The sequence below is a fragment of the Artemia franciscana genome, chromosome 18 (genome assembly GCF_032884065.1).
Source record: "Artemia franciscana chromosome 18, ASM3288406v1, whole genome shotgun sequence".
Classification (NCBI taxonomy): Eukaryota; Metazoa; Arthropoda; class Branchiopoda; order Anostraca; family Artemiidae; genus Artemia; species Artemia franciscana.
The window spans coordinates 11,887,611-11,910,145 of record NC_088880.1 but is presented as its reverse complement, the minus strand read 5'-3'; the positions used below and the strand labels follow the sequence as shown (position 1 = coordinate 11,910,145).

Genomic DNA, 22,535 nt, shown 5'->3' with positions numbered 1-22,535 from the left:
TGAAGGATTCGAGTTCAACTCACTATGTGGTAACAATACAGCTCCTAGGTGGCGCAGTGGATTTGACCTTAGCTTCGTAATACGGGACCCAGAGATCGAATCACGCTGCATGAATGCACTGCAGGGCCGACGCAGGGACCTTAGTAGTCAAGAAGCGTCGTTAATTCTGAATTAATACATGTTAAAATTCAAACTCAAAACAGCCAGAAATTACTATTAAAGAATAAATGAAACACAAAACGAACATAAAATAAACAAAAAATCATAACAAAAAACATACAACAAGTAATAGCATAAATGAATAAATAAATGTTAAAGCGAGAAATATATAAATTGCATACGCAATCAAGCTTAAAATGAAAAAAAAACTTTAAGCAGGATAGATATTTTGGAAACTAGATTGACTTTTATTTAGCTGTTGATGATTTAAAATAATTTCGTTTGAAGTTTACAATCAAAATTGATTGTCAAGCTAAAATCTTGACAAGATTTCTTAACTTGACTTCCTTTTTTCTCGTCTCTATGCTTACCTTGACCATTTCCAACTGATGAGTAACTCACATATTTTCAGTTTAATTTGTCAAACCTCCAAGGTTTATTTTGTTCTTACTTTTCTAATTTTTCTGTCTTATTTTTCTCCACTGCTATTGATTTGTTTAGAGTTTTTGTTGAACTCAAAGCTGGTTGCAAATAATTTACATGTCAGTAAGTACCATTTATAGCACTAAATCTCTCAAAAGAATTACTTATTTAGATATACTGTCAAGTCACTATTTTGGAAGGAAACATGTTAAAAATAATACAAATGTATAGTGGATGTAACGCTATTATTTTTTCAATCCACAATATGTTACAGATTGATATCCACTAAACCAAAGAGCATATCTAACTTTACAGAAGTTCTTATGGCTGGATATTACTTTTAATTCAAAGACAAAGCTTCAACAGATATGGCTCCAACAAGCAGGGAGATGGAAATAATCTTTTGTCTCTTTATTTCTTTTTCTTAGTTCGTCTTAGTGCAACAGGCAATACACTTTTTCAGTTAAATTATTTTGCAAGAATATTAGATCTAAGACTGTGCATTATAAGTGTCTTATGTAGCTATTGACTTACTTATTTTTAATTTTCGCTTGACAAGTCTCTGCAGCAATTTGAGCTTGTGAGTAGTCGTTTTGGGATAAAATATTCATTCATTCTCATTATTGAGCTACATCCTGTATCTTTAGCATAATGTTTTTGCTGTTGTTGTTCTTGAATTTATTAAAAACTGAACAGTAATAATTCCTATTCTAATGGAGCTCATTTCAACAGTTTTAACTAAACACATTAGAACATTTACTGGAGAGTTCCCAAATGAATCGTGATCAACTGCCGCGGAATAATCTAGTTTCTGAAGTATTCTACTGTTCTGAAATGAATTACATGTCATTTCAAGTACAATTTTTAATACGCTTTTTTTAGTAACTTGTATGGAAAGGTTGCATTATTTCTAGCATCTAGTCTAATTTTGTTTTAAATCTAATTTTAATTTGTCTTTCCTAATGTTTTTAGCTGATGAAACTCCAACTCCAACAAAGCTGATTGAGAAGCTTGAAAAAGATGGCGTCTTTCATGAACTTGGTAAAGTGAACCCATTTGATGAGCAGTTTCGAAAAGCAACTGAACGTGTTTCGAAAGGGATAATTGCTCATGAGGTAAAGACCTTCATCCAAATTCAATCAGCCTATGCGTGGTCAAATGTTGCAGCAGTTATTTTAGTACATAATAATTTTTTATTCATGCTACTCAAGTTACTAGATGCTGTACCATTTGCCAAATCCTGCACCGGCTTTCAATATATAATATTCTCTTCAACAATATTCATTGAGAAATTTGATAAATATGGCATATTCCATGAGCGTACTCAAATAAGATCTATTTGATGAGCAGTTTCAAAATCAGTCGAATGAATGAATACATTTTTAGCAGTTGAAATCAAAATAAATGAATTTTTGGGTGTTTTGTGAATTCATGGTGCAAGAATAGGTTTGAAAATTAATGTTAAAAAGACTTTAGTCGCCAAGACTAGGAATAAATTGCAGAGCTTACACCGCCTGAGTCCGACACCCTTTTAGCCCTCAAACACGCCTGGTCGGCGATATATCTAGTGACACCCAACAATGAAACCAAACTGTCCTGTATATATGTAAATAGTGATGATCCACTCATGAACTATGCCATGAATATCGAGTCAACTTTACCTGGAGACATCTACAGGATCTTGAACCTTAGTCGCTAGAAGATGTGATTTAATGTAAATAAGGTAAGGTAAGTGTAGGTGAAGAGGTGATGATAGGTAACGATAGGAAAGACTAATCAAGTGGACAGTTTTAGTTACCTAGGTAGTATTATTAGTAGAGACGGTAGGTGCAATGAAGATGTTAACAATACAAAAGCCAAAGCCCTGGGTGTTTTTTTTCGCAGTTGAAGAAGTTTAGAAGAATAGGAAGAAGAGTCTGCAAACCAAGATTAGAACATTGAAAGCTACCATAATGGCAATGGTCAAGTATGGTCATGAAGCGTGGACGCTCCGAAAAATAGAGGAGAATTGCTAGATGTTTTCCATAGAAATTGCCTACAGGTTGTTTTGAGCACACAACTGACTGACCATATCCCAAACACTAAGGTGTTTTGAAAATATGGTTCAATCCCACTTTCTACGGCTGTGATGAGAGAAAGGTTGAGATGGTTGGGACATGATCTGCAAATGAAGAATGACAGATTGCCAAAGATTGTCCTTTATGGCCAACCTTCTAGGACTAAACGAAAAGCAGGTCATCGCGTAATGGGTTGGGAGGATGTTGTGCGGAAAAATTTAAGGGAAACAGGAACTTCCTATGAGGTTGTAAAGAGGGAAGCTTTGAATATTTTTGGATGGAGGAGGAGCTTGTATAGCTATGTTGGCTTTAGGAAGTTTGGCGTTGCAGTGAGTTGTTAGTAGTAGAGGTAGTAATAGTTGAATGTATTGCCACCGAAACAAGCCAACCTTGGTATATGGATTTATTATTAGAATTTTCTTTTAAATAAAGAAGTGCATCATTAAAAAAAAAAGATAAATAAACTTCCTTTAAAATGTGTCTTCGGTTATGAACTTAAATAAAAAACTGGTTCAGTTTGATAAAAAAAAAAAAAAAAAAACAACAACCTGCAATTGGAAAGAATGATTTACAACTGAAAATGAAGAATATAAAATTTGTGCTTCTTCTTATTGTTCTTGCAGCAGGATCAGGCGTTTTTCTACTTCAAATGGCATTTGAAATTCAGATGTTACTTGACTGATGAATGGGATAGGAAATTTCAAGTACGACATTGTCAGTAATTTTCTCTTACTTATGGATAACAATTGTAATTTATAATTTGACGCAACAGACACAGGTAATATACATAACGTGCATTACAAATTACTTTAAAAATAAAAGTAAAACAAGAATTTATGCCTAAGTAATCCTAATTCTATATCATAACATAAAAGAAGAAATAAGTGAATAAAACTAGAAATGCTGGTAAACCTGAGTACTCTCAAATTTGTCGAGATTACTTGCAGACCTTCAATACTGGTTAACATTGCTCCAAATGTTAGGGTCTATTTGCTATATTTAGGACATCTCTATAGGATGCCCATCTATTATTTGTTAAGGCTGGTCATGATTGCAGTAGTAGCTGCAACCTAGTAAAGAGTAAATCACAGCCCATAATAAATAAAATTTGAAAACCATGTTTCTACCGTCTCTAAGTATCATATGACACTAGAAACGGCACTTCTAAAAGAATTTAATTTAAAAACTTCTTTCATAGCATGATTGCCGCATTTGAATTTTATGTTGGGTAAAATTCAGTAGTTGGGGGCATCAAGCTATGGCTAATTGTAGAAAAATCCAGGACAGATAGTCCGAGTGATTGATAGGCAAATCTGGAATAAGCCGTTTTTAGGAGTGTATAAAAATATTATATCATATATAAAAATGATATATATATATATGTATATATATAATGTATATATATATATATATATATATATATATATATATATATATATATATATATATATATATATATATATATATATATATATATATATGTATATGTATATATATGTATATTTATATATAATTTTTGTTAGTGTCTCATTAATTAATTGATGGTTTTTAAAATCTTATATCTGATATAAAAAGAAGATAAAATAGTCAATATGATTTTGATTTTCAGAGTCCCTCCAAGAGTCCAAAGTACGAAGATGTTTTAAATACTCCAATTTTTCCAATTACTGAACAAGCTTCAAAGCTCTTAAACCGACATGCTCCTCCGACGCCATCCGTGGACTTTATGTCTCATCCGATTCCAACATTTACCGAAGATGACGGCAAAGAGCTTGACAAAGTGAGTTTGCAGACTGTTCAAAATCGGCCGTAAGTATTCACTACTCTGTGACTTGTCTTTCCATTTTAAATTCCATTTTTCTTTCATCAGTTCGCTATAGTAGAGGTCTTTGTTCTCTTTAGTATGCAGATTATATTGTATCACTTCCTTTGTCTGAGGTTTAGTGTTAAAGGGTGTCGAAAATCGTTTGTGAAGCTTGGTTTCACAGAGATTAAATTTTTAAAAAAAAACATGTTTTTTTTTTTAACTGAAAGTAAGGAGCGATATTAAAACTTAAAACGAACAGAAATTACTCCGTATATGAAAGGAACTTTTCCTCCTCAACGCCCTGCTCTTTACGTTAAAGTTTGACTCTTTCTCTTAACTACTTTTTAAAACAGTAAAAAACTCAATTTCCGTTTTTAGAGTTTCGGTTCCTATTGAGCCGGGTCGCTCCTCTCAACAGTTCGTTACCACGAACTGTTTGATACACGTCTATACACCAAACCTGAAAATAACCGGCAACAATGCTTGCCATAAATAGGACACTAACAAATTCCTTCTGAGACGCACCATAAATGCAAGTGTCAGTATCAAATCGCATATAGAACGGATTGAGACCTTCTGTATCAATCAATGAGTGAAAAAAAGAGCTAAGCCAATATTGAGACTTGTATACTTTGAGAAATATCAAGGGATATGTTGATCTCTTAGACCACTCTTTTTTCCATATACGAAAATTTAAAAGAGAAAAACGGGTATATTTAGATAAAGTAGTGACGAAAAACGAAAAAAATAAAATAACCAAATATTAATTAATCAAAAAATCTGTATGTTTCAACTCCACCACAGTAGAGAGAATATACAGTGGCGACTTCTTTTTCCAAACATGACAGACACGCGCGTAAAGACTCTGAGCCGTGTCGTCACAGCCAATTGCTGACAACAAAAAAAAACAAACAGGTGTTCCATAAGCTTATCGTGATATGTGCATCAGAATTGCGCGTGCGCGAAGGCGGGGCGTGAACCTTGTGTGGTTTTTGATCTGTGTCACATATTTTTAATGGATAGTATAGCCTTTGTTGTTATTGTATATTCTCTCTACTGTGAACTCCACATCCGGGAGCCTTTATCAGTGAGGAAAAAATAGTTCAATCATCTAAAGAAAAAGACAAAAACAACAAACAAGAGGAAAAACAAACAAACATAACGATAGAACTCGCATCTTAAAAACTTCCAAAATACTGCTAATCTTTAATTACAGAAAAGACACTGAAAATCTATAGTACAGCAGGTATTTCTCATCTATAAATGGCAAATGGAATCTAGCAAATATAAAATACTAAATTTATTTAAAAGAACTTACAAAAGAAAAAATATGACACCACCCCTGATGAAATTTACAGAATAAACACATTTAAGTCATTTAAGTATTCTAAGTTTATATATGGAAACAGGTCAACAAAACTCATGCATTACAAATTAAGTAAATTTTTTCATTTGCTATTTTAGCTGCTGTCCATTGACTAAGAAAAATAGAAAAATACTATTTACAAATAAAAGGATCACCACCCCAGATTAAATTCACAGGTTAAAAACATTTGTACTATTTAGGTAATCTAAGTTAAACTAGCAAATAAAAACTCCACTAATTTATAATGTATGACTTTCTTTGACCTGTTACTATATATAAACTTAGATTACTTAAATAATACAAATGTTTTTAACCTGTAAATTTCATCAGGAGTGTCGACCCGTTTTTTATGGCACTTGGTATTTACCAAGTGACATATAGTGATCGCAATTTCGGTCGGTCTGTTTCTCTGTCGGTCCCGGTTTTGTTTGTTTGGCCTCTTCCAGATAAATTAGGACGATGAAAGTTGGCAGGTATATCAGGAACCAGACCAGATTAACCGGGAGTCTCTTTCCCGGTTCGAGCATCTGGGGGGGGGGAGCGAGATAGTTGAGAAGAATTTTATTTGTAGATAAAACAAATGATTGTTCTTCTTAAGTATGGTCTGCCGTGTACGATTCTCGCTTAGGGTGCTAGAGGTCTCAGGTTCGAATCCCGGATCACCCCAATTTTTACATGAAGAAGATCCGAAAGTAGATACGTGATCAATATAGCGATCGTTGAAAGTTGGCAGGCGTATCAGGGACCGGAACAGATTAAATTAGAAATAGTCGCTTCCTCGACTATTTCGACCTTCTGGGGGACGGGGAGTGGAAAGACGGTTAATTCGGAGAAATCAGAAAAACTGCGGTATTTTTAACTTACGAACGGGTTACTGGATCTTAATGAAATTTGATGTTTTGAAGAACCCCGTGTCTCAGAGCTCTTACTTTAAATTCCGACCGGATCCAGTGTCATTGGGGGAAGTTGGAGGGTGAAACCGAAAATCTTGAAAAACGCTCAGAGTGGAGAGATCAGGATGAAACTTGGTGAGACAAAATTTACAATACTGAACAAGAAGAGACTTCAGGAACACTGTATTTGCAAGTTTATCTTTGTAATAATTGCCAATAAACAAAGAACAACAAAATCGATAACTCTGGTACCGAGTCTAATTTTAGGTTCCAACCTCGTCACAAGTGCCATATGAGCTCTTGGCTCTTCCGACCTCGTCACAAGTGCCATATGATCTCTTGGCTCTTGTTTTGTAATTTTTTAGATAAATATAGCATTTGATTTTTGCTTGATCTCATTTGCCATTCTGAATTTATAGAGAAGAAATATCTGCTGTACTAGATATTTTCGATGTCTTTTTTCTGATTACAATTTTTCAGTATTTTGGAAGTTTTTAAGATGTTAGTTTATTGACTTGTGTGTTGTTATTGTATTTTTTTTAGATATTTGGACTAGTTAGTTTTTCCCTTTTTCCTCCGTTGATAAAGGAGTTGAAATATTAATGTTTTGTTGTTGTTTTTCTTGTCGTTCTTTGTCACTGTTCTATTTAAATAACTCGTTTTTCTTTTAATTTTTCGTAAGTTTACAGATAAATTAACTTGAGTGCTAAAAGCAAATTTGATTTATGAATTTGTCATGTATCGAATGACCATCTTAGCCAAGTAGATTGGTGCCCTGGATTTAGGACCCTTGTCCGAAAGGACGAGGGTTCGAATCCTAGTGCACTCAATCATTTGGTTTGGGACGGAGGTAAGTGGCCTGACTCTGATAGCTCAGCCAGAGTAGACCCAGCTCTAGATGGGTACCTGGAGAAATCTGGGGAAGGTAAACAAGAAGGGCATGCAAAAGCGCAGGATAATTGGCCTCCAACCCCCCATTGCACTTCCTGGCTGAAGGGCCAAGAAACGGAGATCAGGACCGCCGGTAGGGACTGTAAAATCTAATGCCGTATTCTTTACCTTACCTTTTATGACTTATATGCCAATTCCTCTTACTTCATTCATAATTCATGAATTACGATTCATTGAATCATAATTCATTAATGAATTATTTTATAATTCATTTAATTTTTTAAATTAAATTCATAGAAAAATTCAATTCATAATAATTCATTTAATGAATTTTTTTTAATTCATTCATAGAATAACCTTTCTAATTCTTTCGAATCTAGTGTGTCTGGCTTTTAAGTAAAATTTTATCTGAATGTTTAGACACTGAATATGATTTGAGGTCCTATCTAATTCTAAAACATAAAAAAAAATCCCAAATAAGATTTGGTCTATATTAAAACCACAGACGAACTGATGTTGAATCATGTAATTGAAACTCTAACCGAACACACTTCAGTGTGGAATTACTCCTTGGAAAATATTTCTTTTTGTCAACTTGACATTCATATAATTTTTCACTATTACGATAGCTCCTTTATTGAGTCAAAATTGATTTCTGACCAGATATCTGTTTAATGCTTCAGATATATTTATTTTATCACTATTATGCTTAGACTTTTTTTCTTAGTATGGTTCAGACTATTGTGGGTTTTTATATACATATTCAAACATATGTTATAAGAATCTTTCTATTAAAGCATCTTCTCACTTTCATTATATTTTTATCCAGTATGTGTTTTCATAGGTACCGTCAAACTTAATCTTCGAGAAAACTTCTTTGGCATAGTTCTCATCCCTGCCGTTTTTTCTTCATTGTGGATTCTCATATGCATGGTCAAATTTGGCTCCTGATAAAAATTCTTTTTGCACGCTTCACCTTCATATAGTTTTTCACCAGTGTGGATTTTCATATGCCTCGTCAAATTAAACTTTTAAGAAAATTAATTTTTGCATCCTTCATGTTCATGGTGTTTTTCACCAGTGTTCGTTCTTAAGTATAGGGTCCAGCTCTGTTTCAGGAAAAAATTATCTTTGAATCCTTCACTTTTATATTTCGGAACGAGTTTTCTTTTTGCATAAATAACACTTCTTTAATTTTGAACAATGTAAGCTCTCATATGCTTAGTCAAATTAAACTTGTTAGGAAATTTCACATTCATATCTGTTTTTAATTACGTGGGTTCTCATTTGATTAATCAAGCTTCGTTAGGAAGACATATTCTTTTTGCATACTTCACATCAGTACGGTATGCTTAGTCAAATTGTTTCTGTAAGAAAATTTCTTTTTGCATCCTTCTCATTCATATTGACCTTCACTGCCATGGGTTCTCATATGTTCAGTCAAATTTCATTTGGAAGAATTTTTATTTTTGCATACTTCACGTTCATATTGGCTTTCAGTGTTGTGGGTTTTAACGTGTCCAATCAAATTCCGTTTGGAAGAATTTTTATTTTTGCATACTTCACGTTCATATTGGCTTTCAGTGTTGTGGGTTTTAACGTGTCCAATCAAATTCCGTTTGGAAGAATTTTTATTTTTGCATACTTCACGTTCATATTGGCTTTCAGTGTTGTGGGTTTTAACGTGTCCTATCAAATTCCGTTTGGAAGAAGTTTTCTTTTTGCGTACTTCACACTCGTGTAGTTTTTCAACAGTGGGTGTTCTCCTATGCATAGTCAATTCCGATTCTTCCTATCTTTGTCTCGTTTTGTAGTCATATGACATATCTTCTAAGATTGCAGCTGCTGCTGTTTCGCTCTCTACCTGGTAATATTTTACAGCACAACTTATATTCGTATTTATCTTATCTTTCTATTTGCTTACTCTAATGCTTCCGAAAATGAACTTAAATAAGCTAGGGTTTTTAATGACGTCGTCTCTGTTCATTTTTCTGTCGTAGTGGAACGTAGCCTTTTTTCCAAACAGTTTGTAGTAACGAATTTTAAGTAAGGAGTGACCCGGTTCAATAGTAACCGAAACTATGAAAAAACGGAATTTTGATACCAGTAATTTTATTAAAAGAATTGAATTTTTTATGCTAGTTTAAAACCTCTAAGTTTCATTAATTTTGTCTTATCATCAAAGGTTATTACAACTACTACTTAAAAACGCTCCTCTTCCGTCCCAATCTATTTAAAGCCTCCCTCTTTACATCCTCCCAGGAAGTTCCCATTTCCTTTAAATCTTTCTTTATGACATCCTCCCACCCTAGACGAGGACGATCTGCTTTCTGTTTAGCCGTAGACGGTTGGCCCAAATGGACAATCTTTGGCAATCTATCATCCATCATCCGCAGCACGTGTCCTAGCGATCTCAACCTTTCTTTTATTATAGCCATAGAAAGCGGGATTGAACCACATTTTTCGTACCGCCTACCGTTGGAAATACACTCAGTCAGCCGAGTACCCAGAACAATCCGTAGGCAATTTCTCTGGAAAACATCTAGTAAAGCTTCATCCACTTTTCGGAGCGCCCGTGCTTCAGAGCCATTTTTGACCACTGTCATCACTGTACCTTCCAATATTCTAATCTAGGTCTGCAGACTTGTCTTCCTATTCTTCCAAACTTTTTTTTACCATGATAAGTGAAGCTGCCCACCTTATCAATCTTTTCGTCACCCAACGTCACATTGTCATCTTCACTTATTTCTAGCCTTAGTGACTTAGTCTTAATATTAATTTTCAAACCTATTCTAGCACCCTGAACTAGCAAAACCTTCAAAAGTTCATTCATTTTGCTCACACTTTCATCTAGGGTGGTTAAATCACCAGCATAATCTAAGTCCAGGAGAGTTTTTCCTCCCCATTAGATCTCGTGGTCTGTCATTGCCTTTCCTGTGCTCCTTAAGAAAAACTCCATCAAAATGATCCATATAAAGGGGGATAGAATTCAACCCTGCTTAACTCCTGATTTAATATAAAACCAGCTGATAACATCATTTCCTGCCTTAACCGCAGCAGTGTTATTCTCTTACCTAGCACTAATCACATTAATGTATTTGTCTGGTATGCCATACAAGGATAAGACCTTTGCTAAAGCTTTTGTCAAACAGTTCGTGGTAACGAACTGTAGTAAGGAGCGACCCGGCTCAATAGTAACCGAAACTCTAAAAAATTGAATTTTGATACCAATAGTTACATTAATAGAATTGCATTTTAATGCTGATTTTAAATATACAAGTTTCATCAAGATCATTTATACCCATCGAAAGTTACGAGCCTGAGAAACTTTGCCTCATTTTAGAAAATAGGGGGAAATACCCCCTAAAAGTCATACAATCTTAATGAAAATCGTGTATATTTGTTTTTTTGTTTGTTTTTTTCAGGGGTGTTCGTATCGGCTGAGTGGTCCTAGAACGTCGCGAGAGGGCTCATTCTAACGGAAATGAAAAGTTCTAGTGTCCTTTTTAAGTGACCAAAAAAATTGGAGGGCACCTAGGGCCCCTCCCACGCTCATTTTTTCCCAAAAGTCACCGGATCAAAATTCTGAGATTGCCATTTTATTCACATAGTCGAAAAACCTAATAACTATGTCTTTAGGGACGACTTACTCCCCCGCAGTCTCCGTGGGAGGGGCTGCAAATTACACACTTTGACCTGTGTTTTCAAACAGTTCGTGGTAACGAACTGTAGTAAGGAGCGACCCGGCTCAATAGTAACCAAAACTCTAAAAAATTGAACTTTGATATCAATAGCTACATCAAAAGAATCGCATTATAATGCTGATTTTAAATATATAAGTTTCATCAAGTTTAGTCTTACCCATCAAAAGTTACGAGCCTGAGAAAATTTGCCTTATTTAGGAAAATAGGGGAAAACACCCCCTAAAAGTAATACAATCTTAACGAAAATCACACCACCAGATTCAGCGTATCAGAGAACCTTGTAGAAGTTTCAAGCTCCTATCTACAAAAATGTCGAATTTTGTATTTTTGCCAGAAGACAAATCACGGGTGCGTGTTTATTTGTTTGTTTTTTTGTTGTTTTTTTTTTTCGCAGGGGTCATCGTATCGACCAAGTGATCCTAGAATGTCGCAAGAGGGCTCATTCTAACGGAAATGAAAAGTTCTAGTGCCCTTTTTAAGTGACCCAAAAAATTGGAGGGCATCTAGGCCCCCTCCCACACTCATTTTTTCCCAAAGTCAACGGATCAAAATTTTGAGATAGACATTTTGTTCAGCATAGTCGAAAACCATAATAACTATGTCTTTGGGGATGACTTACTCCCCCACAATCCCTGGGGGAGGGGCTGCAAGTTACAAGCTTTTGACCAGTGTTTACATATAGTAATGGTTATTGGGAAGTGTACAGACGTTTTCAGGGGGATTTTATTTTGTTTGGGGATGGGGCTGAGGGGGGGGGGGTATGTTGAAGGATCTTTCCTTGGAGGAATCTGTCATGGGGGAAGAAAATTCAATGACAAGGGCGCAGGATTCTCTAGCATTACTATAAGAAAACAATGAAAAATAAACATGAAAAATTTTTATCAAATGAAAGGAAGAAGTAGCATTGAAACTTAAAACGAACAGAGATTATTACACATATGAGGGGTTCTAAAAATACTTTAGCGTAAAGAGCGAGGTATTTAGGAGGAGATAAATACCTTGCTCTTTATGCTAAAGTATTTTTAGTAATTTCAAATATTTATTCTACGGTCTTTCTGATTCAGGGGTCATTCTTAAAGAATTGGGACAAAACTTACGATTTAGTGTAAAGAGCGAGGTATTAACGAGGGTACAAACCCCCTCGTATACATAATAAAAATATAAGGTTATGAAAGTTTGTTACGTAAGTTAATTCTTAAGTTACGTATATTTTTTACTAATAAAAACGTTCATTAAAAATTAAAAGTTCTAGTTGCCTTTTTAAGTAATCAAAAAATTGGAGGGTAACTAGGCCTCCTTCTCCACCCCTTATTTCTCAAAATCGTCTGATCGAAACTAAGAGAAAGCCATTTAGCCAAACAAAGAATTAATATACATATTTCATTTTAATAATTTATGTGCGGAGAGCCAAAACCAAACATGCATTAATACAAAAACGTTCAGAAATTAAATAAAAAAACTAATTTTCTTAACAGAAAGTAAGGAGCGACATTACAACTTAAAACGAACAGAAATTACTCCGTATATGAAATGAGTTGTCCCCTCCACAATCCCTCACTCTTTACGCTAAAGTTTGACTCTTTGCCACAATTCTACTTTTTAAAACAATTAATTGCTTTTATAAACTGCCATTTATAAACTGAATGTTGAGAGGAGAGTGACCCAAGGTTTCACTATAGACATTCACTTTGGGTTTTTTTTCTTATGTAGTAACATCAGTGCTGGAAGTTTGTTTATAATGTGAGATGTTCTTACTTTTTATTTTTTATTTTTAGTTGTCTTTTTTTTGTGTTATTTTTAAAAACAGTTTTTTTCTCTTAATTAATTTTTTTCCTTCGACATAGGCTCACGGAGGTGGGACCGAAATATTTGGAAATGTTTTTTTTTTAATTACAGTGTTGTTTTGTTTTTATTTTTTATTCACTACTTTGTTGAAATTAAAACCCGTTTTTTTTTCGCTTAATTTTTCGTACAAGGGTTATTTAATTAGAACAATAAGCAACTTTTTAAAAGTACGGAAAAACTTCTGCGTGAAGAAGGATGTGTTGAGGAGGGGGAAACCCCCTTCATATACGTAATAATTTGTGCATGTTTTAAGTTTTAATATTGATCCTTACTTTGAGCTGAACAAACTTGTTTTTTTATTTAATTCTATGTAAAAGAAATCAATCATGAGATTTAACTCACCTACTGCATACCAGAGTATTGTTATCAAATGAAATGTCTTGTTTTAGTTTGACTCATCTTTCGGAAAATTGTGTGCTTTTTAGTGAGATAGATTGCTATAAACAAAATGTTTTTAGTTCCATACAAAAACTTATAGGCTATTAAATTTCAAAAGGCTACTAATAAAACAACTATTAGTTTTATAGAAATAAATTATTAGACCATGGGTAAGGTATTTGAACCCTATTCGAAGTAGGCTAATGCTATCATATCAGCTGTTGTCTTGGGAATTCTGATGAAAATTAGGAAGATTTTAGGATTAGAGGCTTTTTGCTATCTTCGCTGGTAGATTAGTTTAGCTAGGAGGACGGAACTTTCAGGGAAACAGATTTATGTCCTTAAGTTGGTTTTCACATAATCGTACTTTTGCCCTTCCCCCTTTAGTAATAACTTTTCACAAATGTCTTTTCTGTTGCTGCAATTGACATGTATCCAGCTGCTGTTTTTTTAAAACTCGTTTTTCTCAACTTACCATTTTTTTCACTAAATCGTTTAATCACATAAATTTGTGAGCCATTTTTCGACCACTTTCGAATATTTCCAAATTGTATCAGTATTTGTACCTCCAATGACAGTGCAAAAAACAAAAATAAAGTCTTCCTCTTGTCCACTCCCCGTTGCATAAATAAAGCAGCATACACTCCACCCCCCCAAAAAAAAGTCAAGATATCATATTAAAAATCACACCGTCTAATTATGCGCATCAGAGAACCCTACTGTAGAGGTTTCTTGCTCCCACATGCAAGATTGTGGAATTTTGTTTTTTTTTTTCTTCCAGAAGATAGCTCACGGACGCGTGTTTTTTTCAGAGGTGATCTTACCGAATCAATGGTCCTAGAATATCGGAATAGGAGTAATTGAATCAGAAATTAAAAGTAGTGCCCTTTTTAAGTGAACAGGAAGACTTCAGGCGTACCCAGGGCGTGGGAGACTCTCCTCATGCCCCTTTTATCCCAAGGTTGTTCGATCAAATATTTTGAGATAGCCATTTTGTTCAGTATAGTTTAAAAGTCCAAAAACTATGTCTTTGGTGATAGCATAACCCTCGACAGTCCTTGGAGAAAGGGCTATAAGTTCTGGAATTTACTGGAAGTATACACATAGTTTTTGTTATTGGGAAGTATGCAGACATTTTTAGCAGGGTGGGGGGATTTTCCATGAAGGGGGAAGTTTCTGGGGGGTGAACTTTCCAAGGAAAGTCTTACACTCTGGGATTTGCCGGAGTTCCTATACGAATATTTATGTTTTGTGTGTGTGTGTGTCTTAATTTCTCTTTGGCGACTCAATTTTACGGTCGGATTTGTTTCAGGACATTTGTCAGGTATTTTTCAGCGGCGTTGAAATTGCCTGGAGTTTTTTTTATGGAAGGGGAAGATTTTCCCCGGAAGAAATTCTCCATAGGGAATTTTTCGACGGCGACTTCTGGCATGATTTGAAAAACGATGAGAAATCGAAGTCTTCGAAGGAAATTATGCTAATGGTCCGCCAGAAATTTTTCTGGGGACAATTTTTATTGAGGACAGGATTTTGGGGGAAACTGCGTGCAAGAAACTCCTTGGAGGATTTTTTTTCGCGGAGGAGGAATTTTGCATGGAGGGGAGCCAGGTTTTCCGTTGTTGTTTAAAAAACGAACTGAAATAAAAAAAAAATATTTTTTATTGAAAGTAAGGAGCATTATCCCGTGTACGAAGGGCCCTCCTAAATATGTGCTCTTTACGGTAAAGTTTTACTTTGTGCCCCAATTCTTGAAGAGCGACTTCTGAAACGCACATTATAATAAGATAATTTTGTAAAGTACTAAAAAGAAACTTTAGTGTTAAGAGCAAGGTGTTTAGGAGGGCCCCTCATATACGAAATTATTTATGTTCTTGTTAGGTTCTAATGTTGCTCCTTCTTTCAGTTGAAAAAGCTTGTTGTTTTATTTAATTATAGAAAACGTGGTAGCTCAGCGCTAAGAACACTGGACTCTGGTCGTGATAATTTAGGTTTGGGTCTTAGTTGAGACGCTTTAAAACAAAAGGCAAACCTTCTTAAATGCCAAAAATTCTTAAAATGAGGTTTCAGTCTCAATAGTAGAAACACTGGCTCAGTGGCGCCTTCCTACGTGCATGCTTGTGCAGAAATTTAAGTAGAAATACTGACCCAGTGGCACCTTCCAACGTGCATGCTTGTGCAGAATTCCGAGTAGAAACACTGGCCTAGACTGACCTTTCAACGTCCATGCTTTACAGAAATTCAGAGGAGAAATTGCTTTGTGTTTGTGAAACCAAATCGAAAATCGCATTCAATTCAGGATGGCCCCCATTATCATTGTAGGATTTAACCTACGATATTTTTACCGTGTATTATCCTTACCATCAATTCAATGTTGTAAGCTGATTTACTGTCATACGTCCATATATCCCTTCTGAACCCGGAATATATGGATCCCATCTGGGAACTTCATGGTTGCGGAAAAAAATATCTAGTGAGGAAGAATGCCATCTGAAATAATTCATAAATTGTGCTATTATTTCGATTAATCTTAATGGTAAATTTAAATAGAGGAATGAACCTGAGTACGGGACCTAACATCGAATAACGTGAATCTGTAAAACCCATACTTGATAAAAATAATGCTTCATGGTTATGAACTGTTAAGTACAGGTTAAATCCAAAACGTTTAAGCATTGTAAAACAAAAATAAGAAGAGAAGGTGGCGCATAATCTTTTGATGATTGAAAAACTTGATAATTTCAAGACTTCAATTTCAGTCTTAGCAAAGCAAGATTGTTTTTGCTACCCTTTAACTAAATATAGTTATTTTCATTTTAGCAGGCTTGGAAACAAAAGTATATGATAGTGCGTCCACTTAACTGCTTAGATATACAATACAGTTATGAAGACTCCCATCTTGTCCGTGATGTGCTTTTGGTACAGAGCTCTGAACTTGGTGCCTCCTCCAAGCTCGCGCTCCGACACGTAGACCGTACTACAACACTATAGGCGGGAACGTAATTTTGTTTTGTTTCCAACCGGCATAATCATCACATATCAATGAATCACAGCTTTACGATTCTATTCACGACGTCAGTCCGATTGCTCCGACTTTTAGATTCAGACTGCCAGTTTCCTGTCTCCAGCCGCTAGGGTCGCTACCGCGCACTGTGTCCCAAAAATAAATAAAGTCGTCATAACTGTATTGTATATCTAAGCTGTGGTCCACTTAGTCTCGAATGTTTCTTGACCACCCCTGAGATTGTTTTTTCTTATCCTTTAACTAAAAATAGTTCTTTTCATTTTAGCAAGCTTATGAAACAAACGTCTGTGATAGTGTGTCCACCTGGTGTCGAGCATCCCCTGAGTAAATTGGAAGGAACAAACCATGCTGATAGCAATCAGAATTTAGTTGTCAATCCTGAACTGCTATTTAGACTGTCTCAGAATATTGACAATCATTGCAAGAATAATGTTGGAAATCATGTGATAGAATCAAAATATGTACCTGGAGCTAGTGCAAAAGAGGTAATTTGAATTATCATTTTAATGCCTCACTAGCCTCCTCATTCACCATAGTCTTATTTCAGAGCCATTCAGTTGGAAGTTTCTTGGGTAGGCAAGGTGTATTTCCCATACCCAAGCCAAAGTTTCAAACATCTTTCTTCTTACTCAGGCAATAAGATATTGGATTTTGATGGTTCTATATGTTTCGTTTTCTCTGCCCAGAACACAACCAACAGCTTTTTTTTGTCTAAAATGCCAAAAATCTAAAATTTAAACGTTTCGGTTTTGGGTAGAAATTGTGACTTAAAGGCAAAAATATTACAGCGTTTTTTTTTGTTTTTTTTTTAATTGAACTTAAAAATATGTGCTGGGAGGCTTTCTTTATCAATAAATTTTCTTTCAATGGGAATACCTAACTTTCATAAAGAAAACCTAGTGAAAATTGTCATAAAATAAATAGTGGCAGCTATAATCTGCTGTCTGCTGTCTGCTGCGTGGGTAATGTGGCAGTTCAAAAAAAAAAAATTACTGAAAAAAGTATTGACATAACCCTATAAATTTTTATGTCGCTTTGTGGATTACAATCTTTAATGTTACAAGGCATAATAATTGTGTTTATTTACAAAATAATATGTAGATCAATAATAATGCCCAAAGGCTGTTCTGCGTTGATTGTCATTTTAATGCTACTAGTTATTATTAGTGGAACAGAGCTAAACTCCTGTTTTGGCTCTAGTACTGAAATATGTGACTCTAGGTTGAACTTTTCGCAAAAAGTGATTAGTAAAAGTTGACTAATATATTATTTACAGTGTTTAATGTATGCTTTTTAAGTCAAAAATTTAAAGTGCTTTTTTGAAGTTTAGTAGTAGCGATGCTATTACTGATTCTCGGGTAGTCATGTTTCAGATGTCTCCCGTTAGTGGAATATAAAGGGTATAGCTCTAGAATAGAAAGAATAAATAGAATAGAATAGTCCTTTATTACCAAGGAAACTCTCACAACATAAAAACTGCCGAACTTGTTGCGTTCTGTCAGCTAGCTTACATTGTATACAAAAAAAAAACAGGTACATAAGTAAAATATTAAAACATTGCCTACAGCGATGAACCTAACTGGCCTGTCAAATACAATGAGTACAATGAATGAAATGAACAAACCAGATTGTTTTTATTCGTTAAGTAAATTTTGGCTTACAATTGCTTGTCACTCGTCCGATATAGCTTTATAAATGCAAATCCTGTGCTTCAAAAGACGTTTTTATGGCACTTGGTATATACCAAGTGACATAAGCGATCGCAAATTCTGTCGGTCGGTCTGTCAGTCTGTCTGTCTGTCCCGGTTTTGCTAGTTTAGGTACTTCCAGGTAAGCTAGGACAATGAAATTTGGCAGGCGTATCAGGAACCAGGCCAGATTAAATTAGAAATTGTTTTTTCCCCGATTTGATCTTCTGGGGGAGATCTCTTATTTTGAATCCCCACCGGATCCAGCATCATTGGGAGGGGGAGTTGGGGAGGGGGACCGGAAATCTTGGAAAACGCTTTAAGCGGAGAGATCAGGATGAAACTTGGTGGAAAGAATAATCAGAAGTCCAAGACACTTGACTGACATAATCAGACCGGATCCGCTCTCTTTGGCGGAGTTGAGGGGGCAAGGAGTAATATGGAAAAAATAGAAAAAATTAGGTATTTGTAACTCACGAACTGGTGATCAGATCTTAATGAAATTTGATATTTAGGTGGATCTTGTACTTTAGAAATCTCATTTTAAATTCTGACCAGATCCGGTGACATTGGGGGGAGTTGGAGGAAAAACCGGAATTCTTGGAAAACCTGAAAATTGAGGTATCTTTATCTTGCGAATGGGTGATCGGATCTTAATGAAACTTGATGTATAGAAGGATTTTATGTCTCAGATGCTCCATTTTCAATTCGAATCGAATCCGGTGACATGGGGGGTTGAAGGGGGGAAACAAATCTTTGAAAACGCTTAGAGTGGAGTGATAGAGATTAAACTTGATGGGAAGAATAAGCACAAGTTATAGATACGTGATTGACATAATTGAAACAGATCCGTTCTCTTGGGGGAGCTGGGGGATGTTAATTTGAAAAAATTAGAAAAATTGAGGTTTTTTAACTTAAGAACGGGTGACCGGATCTTAATGAAATGTGATATCTAGAAGGAACTCATGTTTCAGAGCTCTTATTTCAAATCCCGACCAGGTCTGTTGACATTGGGGGGAGTTGGAGGAGGAAACCGGAAAAGTTTGGAAAATGCTTAGAGTGGAGAATTCGGGATGAAACTTGGTGGGTAGAATAAGCAAATGTCGTAGATACGCACTTGACGTTACCGCACTGGATCGGCTCTCTTTGGGGGAGTTAGGGGATGGGGTTAAGTGCTTTGGCGAGTTTGGTGCTTCTGGACGTGCCTTGACGATGAAAATTGGTAGGCGTGTCAGGGAGCTGCGTAAATTGACTTGACAAAGTCGTTTTCTCCGATTAGACCGTCTGGGGGGCTGAAGGGAGAGGAAAAATTAGAAAAGATGAGTTATTTATAACTTAAGGTCTAATAACTAAACACGTTGTATCCTGCTCCAATTGTGAAAATGTTAATGTGTTTCAATTGTGGGCGAAAACAAATTAAGAAAAACTTAAACCTTTATTTCAAAATTCTTTTAAAAATAGTATTGCAGATTTTTAAGCTGAGCTCAAAAAGATCAAACTGCATCCAACTCAGGGGTAGTAGCTTCCGGTACCGGTACCTCCTGGATCTGCCAATCTCTGTTTTATTTTCTATACTAAAAACTTATTTTATTTTAAGAGATTAAAAGAGATTTTACGAAAAGAAACTACAGCGCAAGAAGAAAGACACCATCTATCAGTCGCGCCAACAAACTTTGTACTCGTCAGTGACACTAAAAAGATAGCCAAACCCCATCCTGCAATATCTGATGAAGATGCTGATGAAAAGAGGAAAGATTTACTCGAAAGAAATAGGTAAGTTTCATCCGTCTGTACCTAATTCATTTTTTTGGCGCTAATTGTTATAAGTTCAATAGGGTTGCGAGAAATACAGAAAGAAATCAGCAAACGTAATGATCGCTTCTTTTGATAGTTTAGTTGTGTCTCTTATTTTGCTACCTAATTTCACTTTTTCTTGAACTTCTATTCTTTAGTCTACATTAAAGGCTCGAAAGTCAAAGGCAGGGAAATGAAAAGAGAGCATAACGCTATTAGGATTCTCTTTGAGCTTTTTTTTCTTATGTTCGTAGCAACCCTGCAAAGGTAATCTTGAAAAGTTTGAAGAGGTAATTATGAAGTTGAAGAAGGTAATGGTAATTATGAAGTTGAATAAGGTAATGGTAATTATGAAGTTGAAGAAGGTAATGATAATTATGAAGTTGAAGAAGGTAATGGTAATTATGAAGTTGAAGAAGGTAATGGTAATTATGAAGTTGAAGAAGGTAATGGTAATTATGAAGTTGAAGAAGGTAATGGTAATTATGAAGTTGAAGAAGATAATGGTAATTATGAAGTTGCAGAAGGTAATGGTAATTATGAAGTTGAAGAAGGTAATGGTAAGAAGTTGAAGGAGGTAATGGTAATTATGAAGTTGAAGAAGATAATGGTAATTATGAAGCTTGGAATAACCTCAGAGTAACCATGTTGTACTGGGTAAATTCACGATAAAACGTGGCTATATTTCTGGAATTTAAAAAGAAAATACTGATTTTAGAAATGCAGTTCAAGGGTAAAACTATTGACTGAAAGACAGTCTAGAAATTCGGATAATTATCTGAGCCAATGGAATGTTTTGTTTGTGTTTTCAACGAGAACTTGTGTTTCCTCAGTCTATCAACGTTTTTCTCCTACAAAGGCCTTGTACTGCTGTTTTGACTGTTTGTTTATATTTCAGATTTTTACTGAAATAACTAAATAAAAACATCAACAACAACAACATTTGTCAGGTTAAATAGAATTGTTGTCAGGCATAAGTGGAAATCATATCTTTCGAAAAACTTTACTGTAGGGGCTTGAAATTTTCCAGTTCCACTATAAAACTAGTTTTTTTTTCTGGATATTGGAAAATTTTGCTTTTGAAACTGGCCCAAGAATTGCATTAAAGTTCGGAGACTAATGACGTATCGACGGATGGTAGATAGACTTATCTGACAACAAATGAAATGGCATCATTTTTGTACAATCCTAAAAAGGACTTATGCCACCAGTTTTGCCTCTCACTCGCTCGGACTATCTGTCTTGGCCTTTTATACAATTAATCATTGCTTGATGCCTGCAACTACTTGATTTTAACTCAAAAATCTTTTATTGGAAAAAAAAATCATGTAATTAAACGTTGTATCCTTCAAAGTACTTCCTCTTGAGCTGTAACACGCTTCTCCATTCGCATGTTCCAGCCTTCAAAGTGCTCATGATATTATTTGTATGTTACCTTTGGCAACGCCTCTGGCGTTGGTTCTTTCGTGATCTCCGGAGTCTAAAAATGGTGCTCCTAAAATTTATTTTTATTTTTTGAGAATTAAAAAAGGTCAAAAAAGGCTAAATTGATGTGTAGGAGACTTGAAGAACGGTTTAGGCCGTTTTGGCTAAAAACGGCGTGGTAATAATGGCTGTATGAAGTGGGGAAGTGTCAAAGTGAATAACCCTCGACTGATCTAACCATAAGTCAGGTATCTTCTTCAAAGAACTTCAAGTTCCTTCACGCAGTCGTTTCAGTGCTTCCGGTTAGTTAGCAGAATCAATTTTCTGGCCCTGGGGAACCCAACCTTGATATATAAATTGCCTCGGTGACAACTCTGACCATCACGTAACGCGTTGAATTTCTCATCTTCTTGCATAAATAAATCAGTACGAACAGTGGAGGGGTGCACGGAACGCCAGTCCTCTTTCGTTGAGATCTTTCCCCCCTCTGAAACTTTCTGAACAGAGCTTATACGCTTTTCAAGTCCGAACTTGTTAAACCAAAAGAGGTGAATCCCAGCTTTAGTATGCAATTAAAAAAAGGAGGCTCGAACCCCAGGTTTTGTAAACAAGTAAGAAAAAAAAGAAGCTCGAACCCCAGGTTTAGCAAACAAGTAAAAAAAAAAAAAAAACTTGCACCCCAGGTTGAGTAAACAAGCAAAAAAAAAGGAAGTTTGAACCCCAGGTTTGTAAACAAGTAAAGAAAAAGAAGCTCAAACCCAAGTTTAGTAAACAAGAAAAAAAGAAGGTTCGCACCCCAGGTTTAGTAAACAAGTAAAAAAAAAGGAAGCTCGAACCCCAGGTTTGATAAACAAGTAAAAGAAAAGGAGGCCCCAGCTTTAATAAATAAGAAAAAAAGACGTTTTGAATCCCATGTTTAGTAATCAAGTAAAAAAAAAGGAAGCTTGAACCCCAGGTTTGATAAACAAGTAAAAGAAAAGGAGGCCCCAGCTTTAATAAATAAGAAAAAAAAGACGTTTTGAATCCCGTGTTTAGTAATCAAGTAAAAAAAAAAAGGAAGCTCGAACCCCAGGTTTGATAAAC

The 22,535-nt window shown here is 35.3% G+C and overlaps 1 protein-coding gene across 1 annotated transcript in view; it reads left to right on the top strand.

Moving 5' to 3' along the window:
- Nucleotides 1–22,535, top strand: part of LOC136038617 (cyclic AMP-dependent transcription factor ATF-2-like) — a 50,977-nt gene that overhangs the window by 17,353 nt on the left and 11,089 nt on the right. Inside the window, exons 2-5 of the mRNA XM_065721845.1 lie at nt 1,555–1,697; nt 4,249–4,448; nt 16,811–17,030; nt 19,831–20,006. Coding sequence (XP_065577917.1) covers nt 1,555–1,697; nt 4,249–4,448; nt 16,811–17,030; nt 19,831–20,006 — 739 coding nt within the window. The remainder of the gene's footprint in view (nt 1–1,554; nt 1,698–4,248; nt 4,449–16,810; nt 17,031–19,830; nt 20,007–22,535) is intronic.